The sequence below is a fragment of the Primulina eburnea genome, chromosome 2 (genome assembly GCF_022965805.1).
Source record: "Primulina eburnea isolate SZY01 chromosome 2, ASM2296580v1, whole genome shotgun sequence".
NCBI classification, from domain to species: Eukaryota; Viridiplantae; Streptophyta; class Magnoliopsida; order Lamiales; family Gesneriaceae; genus Primulina; species Primulina eburnea.
Genome location: NC_133102.1, coordinates 6855173 through 6867034, shown reverse-complemented (window position 1 = coordinate 6867034; position 11862 = coordinate 6855173). Strand labels below are relative to the sequence as shown.

Sequence of the window (11862 nt, the reverse complement as noted above, 5' to 3'; positions counted from 1 at the left end):
TGTATTCAAACATGCATAACAAGTACTGATATTAATGACTACGTCTTTTATCGAATGAAAAATTGTACAAAACATTGAAAATATGGTACTAATATATGATATTTGAGTACCAAATGATTCAAGTATGATACTAAAGGGGGTGTATTCATTCTTTACTTCCAAAGACTTTTAATGACTTTTTTTAAATGATAGACTTTTATGGAGTTGATGGATGTTTATTGAATTTTATGGAATCTCATAGAATTGTAAAACAAATTTCATAGACCCTTATAGACTTTTTTCAAGATTTTTGTAGACTTTTGTAAACTTTTTCATAGAATTATGTGAATTTTGTAGTTTATAATTGTGATTTATTTTTTATTAAGTTTTTTAAAATAATTATTGGACATAGATAACCTGTTCAATTTTAAATTATTATTTTTATTTATGAATGTAAATGAATTTTACTTACTTAAAAGTTAAATCAATTTAATTTGTGAAAAACGACAAATGAACTATCCAATTTATTGAAATCAAAATTTCAATTATTTATGTCAATTCAACATATTAATGAATAATATTTTTATAAGTTCATAATAAAATTTTATTAAAAGAACACTCAAAATAATGAGTAGTCTTTTATAAAAATAAATCTAATCATTACTGACAATTTGATCAACATCGTTCTACATTCCATTGGCTATGATATCCTTCCATGCATTAGTATTTGCTCGTTGTTGTTTTTGAGTATTAAATAAGTGATCAAAGTCGTCATCTTCATAAACTTGTGCTAATGAAGACAATTAAGCTTCATTACCTAGTTCAATTTGAAATCCATCAAATTGACACTTCTTTCAAAGAAAATTGTGTAATATAGCACATGCCAACACAAGCCCTGTTATGAGTGAGAAAAAATGCCGAATTTTCGGTATACCGAGATTCCCGTAGCAAAAAAATATTGAATTTATCGAATTTTAAATATACCGAAAATTTCGGTACGGTACGGTAACGATATCCAATTTGAAAATTTTGGTATATACCGAAATATCGGAAAAATATACAAAAATATTAAAATATATAATATTTTAAAACAATAAATTATAATTTTTTTTAAAATGTAAGGGTTTTTTGGTTCTGTGTACCGAAAATTTTGGTTTAGTATCGGTATGAATTTGCTTATACAATAATTTAAGATATATTAACTAAAATTAAAGAAAATAATTAAAAATAAAATGGTATATAATAATTAATAAAAAAATTAAATTTTAGTTTTTAAAAAGTACAAATAAAAAGAAAAATAAATAGATGAGAAAAGAATGAAAGTTTGTATTAAATGTAAATCCAAATCTTTAGGTTGAATCAAAGACTTTTGTTGACATTTTATTGTTGTACTTCAGGATATAATTCTTGTAATTAATAGAATTCTATAGAGTCATTAAATGTCTATTGACATTTTGAACACCTATAGACTTTCGTAGTGTTTTTAAAAGTCAAGTTTGAATACCACATGACTTTTTTAAATTCTACAAAAGTTACATTGAATACCACTAAACTTTTATGGAGTATATAAAAGTCTAGTTTGAATACCTCTAGACTTTTAAACATCCTAAAAGTCATGAAAAGTCTATAACCAATACACCCCGCTAATATACGATTTTTCAGCACCCAAACTTATATAACAAGTATTGATATTAATGAATCGTGTCTTTTCTCTGATGAAAATCGACACAAAATATTAAAAAATGTGATACTAATATATAATATTTCATTGTTAAAACAAATGTAACAAATATGATATTAATATAGTTGTTATTTTATACTCAAAATCTTATTTATATAATATTTGAAATGGTTGATATTCAAGTTCTCTATATTAAAATCATATTTTAAAATGTTTTTGTATATATTTTCATCTATAAAAAAGACACGTGAATATGGAAAAAAAGATTCTCGTGAATCAAGGATATAAAATCTTATTTTCCGCCGACAGATATTAAACACAAATTAATGTTTGAATTTAGAGAAATTCAAAATGAAGTTGTAAGAAATCAAGAATTTCTCCTCGAAATGCCTAAATTTGGTTGTCATCTCAGGAGATGTACCTGCCCATACCGATTACAAGAACCCTTATCTGATTTTCTGCTTCTGCCCCACGTCACCAAATTCCAACCCAAAGTTACCTTGCACTCCATCTTCTTCTCTCTTTCTTGTTCTGTAAATTGTTGATGTTGTTTGTAATTGTTAATCGTGGTTGAATTCGTGGACAGATTCTTCATTATTTTGCAACCTTACATTTAAGAATTTTTTTTTTTATTTAAGATTATTTCACTTGTGAGATAATTATCAATAGCTGCGAGGAGGAGATGACGATAGAGTTATTGCCAGCGAGTTCAGGATATTTGAATGATGGCGGAGAAAACGGGGGCAGGAGGATCACCTATTTCAGCAACTCTTATGTGCTGGGACTGACTATGGTTGCTGGTATCGGCGGTCTTCTTTTTGGATATGACACTGGAGTTATTTCTGGAGCCCTTTTGTATATAAAAGAGGAATTCGAGGAAGTTAATGGGAGTAGTTTTTTACAGGAGACAATTGTCAGCATGGCTTTGGTTGGTGCCATGATTGGAGCTGCTGGAGGTGGTTGGATTAATGATCATTACGGGCGTAAGAAAGCTACCATCTTTGCTGATTTAGTGTTTATTGTTGGATCCATAGTCATGGCTGCTGCTCCCAATGCTTATGTTCTTATCGCGGGACGATTCTTGGTTGGATTGGGTATCGGTGTAGCATCTGTTACGGCTCCTGTATATATTGCCGAGGCTTCTCCGTCAGAAATTAGGGGTGGCCTCGTCAGTACCAATGTGCTGATGATTACTGGTGGACAGTTTCTTTCTTACCTTGTGAACATTGCTTTTACAGAGGTCGGACTTTTGGTCTCGGTCATTTTATTTGCTAGCTTTTGCAGTTGCTAATTTTTGTGATTATTATGTTTGTTAAATTCATCTTGTGAAAATTTTACGACACATAGAGTGTGCTAGGTAATGTGTAGTTCTTGATGGTTTGTCAATGTTACCGGTGCTATAGTTTGGAGGACCAGCTTTTGTATACTCGGGATGATGGAAAGTTAAATGATTGTAGGTTCTAAAGAGTGTTTTAGCTGACATTTCATATTGCGTGTTCATTGGATGACCATGGGAGGTTTTGTATGCTCAATTATTTTGTGGGGTTAACTCTCTTTACTAAAGTATTTTCCAGTGTTTTGCCACCTTGTATTTGGTAGATTTATGGCGACTATGGACACAGCTGAGAAGTTTCTTTTGATCTCAGAATGATGGTTGATTATTATCAATTAGCAAAAGAGATTTGGATACCTCTTTCATTCTTTCGTAAGCCGTCCTGATTCTCTATCCCTTTATTAGTTCCATTGCTTATCAGAAACATCAACATTTAATGATTTCGTGGGTCAGATATCAAAGTTCTTAATTTGCTATCGGTATTATGGCTAATCCATGTTTTGATTATATTTGTGTGTTTTTTTGGTATATGGCTTAAGGAATAGTTAGCTAGTGAAAGTTTTGAAAAAAAGAGACAACATGACTGAAAATTTTAAGATTGTTTAGTTTATCAATGTGAAGTAAGTAATGTCATATCCATGATGTGTATTTCTTTTGGTAATAATTGGTGTTGCCTTCTGTGATTTTTGTTGTTTAATGGCTAACCAGGTTCCAGGCACATGGCGGTGGATGCTTGGAGTATCTGCATTGCCTGCTATTGTACAATTTTCTCTTATTATATTTTTGCCCGAGTCTCCACGGTGGCTTTACATGAAGAAGGATAAATCTGAAGCCATTATTGTGCTTTCTAAAATTTATGATCCACATCGGTTAGAAAAGGAGGTAGATCAGCTTGCTGCTGCACTTCGGGAAGAGCAAGAGAAAAGCAACAATGTCAGTTACATTGACGTTATCAAATTAAAGGAATTAAGACTTGCTTTTTTGGCTGGAGCAGGTATGCAGGCCTTTCAACAATTTACGGGAATCAACACAGTTATGTACTACAGCCCAACAATTGTGCAAATGGCTGGCTTTCATTCGAATCAATTAGCACTTCTTCTATCTCTCATAGTTGCGGCCATGAATGCCCTTGGTACAGTTCTTGGAATATACCTCATTGATCATGTTGGTCGCAGGAAGTTAGCTCTAAGTAGTTTGTGTGGAGTAACCATATCTCTTATTGTCCTTGCTGTGGCATTTTTCTTTCAATCAACGGATCCTGTAAATGGGTTTTATGGTTGGATTGCAGTTGTGGGTTTGGCTCTTTACATCGCATTTTTTTCACCTGGAATGGGCCCTGTCCCTTGGACAGTTAATTCAGAAATATATCCAGAGGCCTACCGTGGACTTTGTGGTGGCATGTCTGCCACAGTGAACTGGATATCGAATCTGATAGTAGCTCAAAGTTTTTTGTCCTTAGCTGAAGCTGTGGGTACTGGCCAAACTTTCTTGATACTTGCTGGAGTGGCTGTTGTCGCATTTATATTTGTCGTTCTTTTTGTGCCTGAGACAAAGGGATTGTCATTTGAGGAAGTGGACAAAATCTGGAAGGAGAGAGCTCGGGGCCATGACTGTAGTGAAGAACCACTGCTGGAAACTGGAAACAACCGTTGAGCGATGAACCTTTGAATCTCTTTTTCTGTTTTATGCAATCTGAATGTTTGTGAGATGTGTGTCCACTATAATGTGTTCGAAATCCCGGTAAACCATGGGAAATAATCCAATAAGTGAGCAACTAGGGCAAGAGTAGATGGAACTGTTGCTTATACCAAACTTAGGTTCAGTGATTGAGTCACACCTGGTACGCATATGTAATTCACCTGGTACGCCTATGTAGTTTTTAAATAAACTTATTCTGTAATGCAATGCATAATTCACATCATGCATTTTCCATGCTTTTTTATTTTCATTTATGAACCAGTGTAAAATGTGCAAAAGTTTTATGTAAACCAGAATGCCTTTATATGGGAATGAAAGTTGCATATGTCAGAGTTAGTTGGGCTTTGTAGCGTGACAGTGATTGTTAAGCCATAGGGCAAGTTCTATACTTGAGATCAGCTTGAACGCAAGTGTTGGATTATATAATGTTGTTTTACAGAAACAGATTGAATTATAAGAAAAAAATTTGATGAAGTGAGACATGGAGACTTGATGTCAAATTAATCAGACACTAAATAATGGGATTGTAGAGTCCCATAATTCTTTATAAATATTTAGTTTTACAGAACTACTGAACGAGCATGATACAAGGAAGATCCGTTGTCCTTCCAGGGACAGACATTAGACAGATGGGAAATATTTGTTGAGATTGAGGGGAAGGGAGTAGAATTCCCCACTTCTGGTATCAGTCTTGAAGTCTTTGAACTTGTCCCACCAATGTTTTCCTCTATCTTTCCGTACTTGTGCATCTTGCTTGTGTAAAGTGGTGTCAAGAAAGTATGAAACTATACCAGCTACAAATGCTTTGGAGGAAAAGGGGACGTTTACCATGTCGTTGAACTGCAAGATGGAAAGATTATTTTTTGTGAGTAAAAGTTCTTATTTATATGAATGCCAAGAATTTACGGTTGTGCATACCCATCGGCCAGATGTGTGGACCGGGCCGTATCCATTGATGGCAGTGTATTCGTTAAAGTACTGGGGAATCGACAAGCCAAGAAAAGTTGAAAAGCTTAATATGAACAAGTTCCTGAAGCTGTTAAGTTGGCAGAACTGCAAGAAACTCAAACCACCCGAGCCTGTGCATCAGGATTGCGTATAGTAAGTATCATGTGAATCATTTAGATGCAATAAACTTTGTTCAGAAGAATTAATGCCATGGGTCCTCATCAGTGGAAATTTATATAATAGGTTCCCGTTAGTAGCTACTTCTCATCCACTCAAATTTTACGAAAACAGTCAACACATGTTGTTCAGTTGCATGTAGGGGTAAATCCATGAAATAGGAAAATGAGAGCGAGAGCAGACAAGGGGAGGAGGCGTAGCCCGATGGCATGGATTTTGGGTTTCAAACTTATCTATATCTATATACCTATAAAAGTGTGGATGAAGGGCATTGTTTTCCAATTGTGCAATGACATAATTAACCTTCTATTCACACTTCAAGATTAGAATGTAACTCCTACATTAATTTTATCAAATAACTCATCTTTATACTACATTTAAATGTTTTATCCTTTTAATTCTCTCTACATGTTTTTCCAATGATTTTATTGTAATCACGGTGAAGGGCATTGTTTTCCTATCATCCACATATTTATATGTACATAGAATGAAATAATTTTTTAAAAATGAAATATGACATAATTAAATATTATATGAAAAATTGATAAGAGAAAAAAATCATCTTTACATATATTGATTTATTTATTATTTTAAAATTTATTTAACAAAAATTAATAGTCATCAATATTAGTCTACGAAAGATCGATATATAAAATTTATCATCCATGATATAGAATTGTAAAAATAAAAAGTAAAAAAAAAAATTAAGAGGTTAAATTAAATATTATGAGTTATATTTTACTGTCAATATTACTATTTCATTTGTATTAATATTGTTTTTATGAGTTAGTCATAGTGATTTTAAATTGATAATTATTTGTCTTTAGTACGCTTCGCTTTTGTAGATTATGATTTATACATTGGTAAAATACATAATTTGGTTGATTTTTAGGTTATTATGATTTATACGTTGTGTTTGAATATATAATTTTTTTAAAAAAATTTTGTTTCAGTTCATTTTGTTCTATATATTATGTTCATTACAATTTATTATATAACATAAAATCAACTGCTTGAATTTTAATTTGGAAAACAATTTTGAAAGTAAGTTATATAAGTTCTTATAAATCGTCTAATATGATAAGAAATTAAGCTCAGATAAATAACAAAATAATTCAAATTATTTTTTAGAAAATCTTATTTTTTTAATTTTTATAATATAATTGAAATTACGTGCAACGCACGTGCATCATGCTAGTAATTATAAAAACAATGACAAAAAAGATTTTTAAGAACAATATTTCAGGGGTAAGTAATCCCACCCTAGTAAATTTGTTTCAAATTGATTGTATATTGCCGATCATTCACAGCTCTAAGACAATCTCATCAGGGACGAGATATTGGATTCACATATTGTAAACACTTACCAACATAAGCAAAGAAGACACAGTACAACGCAGCCACAATAGGCATTGGAATTGAAGCAAAGACTGCTCCAAATTTCCCTGCAAAGATAACTCTGGTTTCTTAGAGAGCAATGTCATCTACAGAAGAATATTTTGTTTAAAAGAATCGGATAATTACCCAGAACAGAGAAGAAAATCATGAATCCAGCAGATATCTGCACTACTCTTCTACTGCCAACTCGTGTCAGTGCTATCAGCCCAATATTCTCACTGAGCAGAAGCAAAGAAAAGCATATATAGCATAAGATATGAAATCACGCAGAAATCAAGAGTCACTGTCTTACATAGCCACTGATGATCCATTCCCAGTTCCAAAAATTCCAGACAACAAGATAGCAATACCCTGGCATACAGAAGCAGGCGACATGAAAATCTATGTTCTAACATTCATTCTGTTTCTGGGAAATTACTGAGACATTGAAAGAGTCCCCTATGCAGTGCAAGATGTCTTATTCTACCTGCCAGCCTACGCCACGGCTGAAAATAGATGGTGGCAAGGGTGTCGCACTCGCATATCTCGACAATCCAACAAAGCCACCACTAGACTGAAATCACATTAGACACACAAAACATGTTCAGAAAAGTGTAAGTTGCAGTCAACAAGTACGTGCAATTCTTAAAATGTAATTTGGCTTTAACTAAGAAATTGTGAGCTGCAAAGATAATGAACATTGTGTCATTTAGAAGCCAAGGAAAAATAAGAGAAGGTGAAGATTCAAGATATCTTAATGTAAGAAGCTGTTTCTGCATCCTAAAGGCAAATACGAGGACAATATTTGTTGCAAGCGAGGCCTATACACTCATTTTTACAAAAAAAAAAAGATCAACCCTATGATAAAGGAATCCATTATATGACTTCATAAACCTGTACAAGTCTTTCTAGAAGTAGGATGTATATTGCAATATTGATCAATCAAAAAAATTTATTGGACATCTTTTCCATCTATCAATCTGTGCAACCCACGGACAAAATAACAACAAACCTCTATGAGGGCCACAAACGCTGCCATCATCATGGCGAAGGCTTCGCCAGCATCAAATGAAGGTGCCCCCCATTGGAACGGATATGGAACTCTTATCCTGGAAATCAGTGAACAAACACTTATTTTAGTAAGGAAAACAATTTTAGAATCACAATTCTCGTGAGTCCCTGCTATAGTCAAGAAAGTTAAGCTTACCAGGGAGCAGCATCTATAAGTCCAGCACGATCAGTTCTGCAGCTTATTTGCGTATTTGTTGGCTTTCCATTGTAGGCACCACCCACAGTAAGAAAATGAGCATAAATCCATACAATCACCACGGAGAATAAAACTGAAAACCGGTCCAAGAGATACTTCCCGGGACGTATGAGGTGGACCAAATACTGTAGTAAATGACATGTTATGATAGTGAAACTAGTTAGCCAAGTTAACTGTTAGATACGCTTATTGTGACAAGATTCTCAGGGGATAACATGTTGATCTTCTTAGTCAAACTGAACTTGTAACTTGTTACCTGAGAGAAGAGAACCAAAAGGACGAGCTGTGGCAACCCGATTTCAATGCATTTGGCAACCTGAATGCAAAATGCAGAGATAAAAAGAGTGAGTTTGGAAGTAGCAAGTGGCTTAAAAAGTATTTTCTTGAACATAGTTTCTTGAAAAAGGAGAAACAATATTTGAATGTGGCAACTAAAAGATGTTCTATTTCTTACTCCTGGAAAACCAAACTCATAGAGCCCAAAACCAGCTACAGAAACCAAAGGGACAACGGAAATTGGACTCAGAAACCTGCGCCATTTTGAACATACCACATTAGTATAAATCGAACCCCCGGAACCAGTGTAATCTTACATGAGACATCATTTTTTAAACAACTTAGTAGTTGACTACAACTAGTAAACATGACTATTTACTTCAACTATATTAATGATATACTTGCTAAAGTTTAGACAAACCTCACAACATTACGCCAAAGACCACTGAAACCCAGGACTATCTGGACTGTTGAAGCAACAATAAGTGCACCCTGTGTGGCCCTCATTATCTTCTTGAACTTCTGAAGCATCATTCATGGTAAACACATCTTAAGGATCAAATCACCAAAAATAAACAATAGTATTTCGTGTAGGACTCTCTGTGTACTGTTCTCTCCGTGCAGTTAAGTCTCAAAAGACTGAATGCTAAGTTGGTTTTGTAATTTTATTTGCTGCGTAGTTTATGAGGTACAGAAGATATTTATTGCATGTTCATATCTTATGAGCCACCTTGAAAATTATGTAAAACAAGCCTGGGATACCAGAATGATACGCTGTTACATCCTGGCCCACAAGCCCAGGCAGAATACTCAATTAAGTGAGTTCTGCAAGCAACTACTCAGTATACATTCTCACTTCACGAGCATATGATCTTTTGCATATGTTCATATCATAGTTGCGTAAGGCATTTTGCATATGTACCGCACCCTGATATAGGATGGAGGAGAGGTGTCACACATACCAAGTACAACAGACTGGGATCAAACAACAATAGGTTCAAGATCACAAACCGATATTGGGTCAGGATCACTCCATCTGCCAGACAGAATAATCGAAATTGTGGGGGCAACAAAGGTGTATGAACCTCCAATTACAGCAGGTAATCTGGTTCCGAACCATGTCTGCAACAGCGTGTTCAAACCAGAAACAAACAGCAGCGTCTGAATAACTTTCGCTTTCTCCTCCTTAAGGTCAAAAAGTTGGTGTAAGAATATATTTCCGCATACAAAAATCAAATAGAGCCAACGTTCATAAATTGAACTGCACAAAAACAATCCAATGCCTCACATTTCCTCCTCCCATTTGAGGTACCAAGGCCGTAGGAATCATAACAGTCGTGCCAAGCATCACCAGATAATGCTGGAATCCAAGAATTATGGCTTCGGCTGCAAAAACAATAGCAAACATGCCTCAAAAAATTGCACTAATACACCTTTGGTTTTATAAGAAACAAAATTTAAAATATAAAACCGAGAAAGAAGGCATTTTCTGACCATTCATCGGAAAACAATGATTCACAACTCATTTGAATGCTATGTCTCAACAAAACAAGTTACACGATTATGACCGAGCTAAATTTATCATAACATTTTGATGAAGGATTTCCAAACTCGAACTAATGAAAATGGATCAACATGATTAGAAATTTAGCAAATCCTAAGTCACAGTCATGCCATTTTATCTAGAAAACACAAGATTTATAAAATGTAATGCATATGATTAAGGATAACTACAAGTTTATGGAAATTGGATGGGAGTACATTTCTCTAGTAAAGCAGAAGGAATATTTTTATTTTTTCATAAAGGTAAAGATAAAAACAGAATAACTTTAAAAAGGCAGAATAACTGTAGTAGATGGTATCGCAAAAATTAGGACATGGTATCTGCCAAAACCAAAAAAAATAATAATTTGGGATTTAAGATCACCGAAAGAATATACTAAAAAGTGAAGAAATTATAGCAAATTAAACAAAAACTGACGCCATGGAGGAGGGCTGGTAATGCAGTAAGCAACATTTGGAAGCTGGTCTTTTGGTAAATGTGGTACTGGCTCATCTGCTGCCTTTGCTGCCATTACTTGTAACTTTTTCACCTTTATATATCTGTGATATAACAGAAATATTAAATTTTTCAAGAGTCTGATCAGAAATATTTCAGAAATTATGCAATCCGTGCAAATTTATCATATCCCACTCACTATCTAAGTAAGAAAAAGTTCGAGAAAAAACTCACAAGAAAGCCAAGCAAATGGAACTCTGTGTGTTAAAATATTGTAGTTTTCAACAAAATAAGAGCATATAAATAGAGGTCCCTTATGTACAAGGAAGAGGAAAAACACAATGTACCTTGGTATGAAATGTGGAAGCTTTTCAAGAAGAAAAACTCATGAACTGATGTTTGTACAATCAAAAGAAGAAAACTTTCTGCAGCATAAAAGGGGAGGTATATTAAAAAAAGGAAGCAACTTTACAAAAGGTGGCAATGGCAAATGGTATATTTTTTTTACATAAAGTCGAGAAAAGAAGCCTCGAATAACAGTAATGTGACAATTGTTTTTTGCAGAATCCGCATATAGATAAGATACAAAACTGGCTCAAATCTGTTAATAAAATCATGATAATAAAAGTATTGTAACTCAAATCTGTTCTATTGCATGGACTGTGCAAGACAGAAAGAAGTTCATTATTCCTCAACTAGATCATTTAATGTGTCGTATAAAGTGCTAAAATTCTGTACTTTAAAAACTTAAAAATTTAAACTTTCTTGAATTAGACTTAGTGGAATGGTGCTTACCACATGCCTATATCTCGGTGCTTGAAATGTTAAGCTCGTTTTATGGAGCATGCTGAGAAAAGGAAATTACACTGGAGGGAATCTTATGCAAAGTGCACACTTTCAAGGCTTTATTTAGAAGTTTTCTTGCTTTGTTTGTTTCCTTATCTGCAATGGCCCATAAAGACATGTGAATTCCTTGATGCAGATGGGATATACTAGCAACCTATTGTAATGAAATGTAAAAAGGTTCTTCAAAATGGATATTTTTAGGTTTTGTGTAATAAACTATAATTAATTGTAAATATTCAGCAGTAATGATTATTAAAGAAATTGGTTGAATCGACCGATTG

At 33.8% G+C, this 11862-nt stretch overlaps 2 protein-coding genes across 4 annotated transcripts; one reads left to right on the top strand and one right to left on the bottom strand.

The window, feature by feature from the left end:
• Positions 1-1982: 1982 nt before the first annotated feature.
• Positions 1983-4914, top strand: LOC140822834 (inositol transporter 1). Its single transcript, XM_073183745.1, has 2 exons — positions 1983-2900; positions 3702-4914. The coding sequence occupies exons 1-2, from the start codon at positions 2343-2345 to the stop codon at positions 4644-4646; spliced, it is 1503 nt and encodes a 500-aa protein (XP_073039846.1). The 5' UTR covers positions 1983-2342; the 3' UTR covers positions 4647-4914.
• Positions 4915-5180: 266 nt separating this feature from the next.
• LOC140822833 (nucleobase-ascorbate transporter 6-like) lies at positions 5181-11177 on the bottom strand. Of its 3 annotated transcripts, none has more exons than XM_073183741.1 (15): positions 11083-11177; positions 10718-10839; positions 10025-10122; positions 9748-9921; positions 9158-9258; positions 8915-8990; positions 8717-8776; positions 8401-8585; positions 8206-8302; positions 7681-7767; positions 7507-7565; positions 7341-7432; positions 7184-7261; positions 5610-5770; positions 5181-5531 (listed from the first exon to the last, which is right to left on the bottom strand). In XM_073183741.1, exons 2-15 carry the CDS (start codon positions 10809-10811, stop codon positions 5313-5315), a joined length of 1581 nt encoding a protein of 526 aa, XP_073039842.1. In that variant the 5' UTR covers positions 10812-10839; positions 11083-11177; the 3' UTR covers positions 5181-5312. The 3 variants fall into 3 exon arrangements, with proteins under 3 accessions (XP_073039842.1, XP_073039843.1, XP_073039844.1); XM_073183742.1 differs by lacking the exon at positions 11083-11177 and adding an exon at positions 10970-11078; XM_073183743.1 differs by lacking the exons at positions 10718-10839; positions 11083-11177 and adding an exon at positions 10231-10646.
• Between the last annotated feature and the right edge of the window lie 685 nt (positions 11178-11862).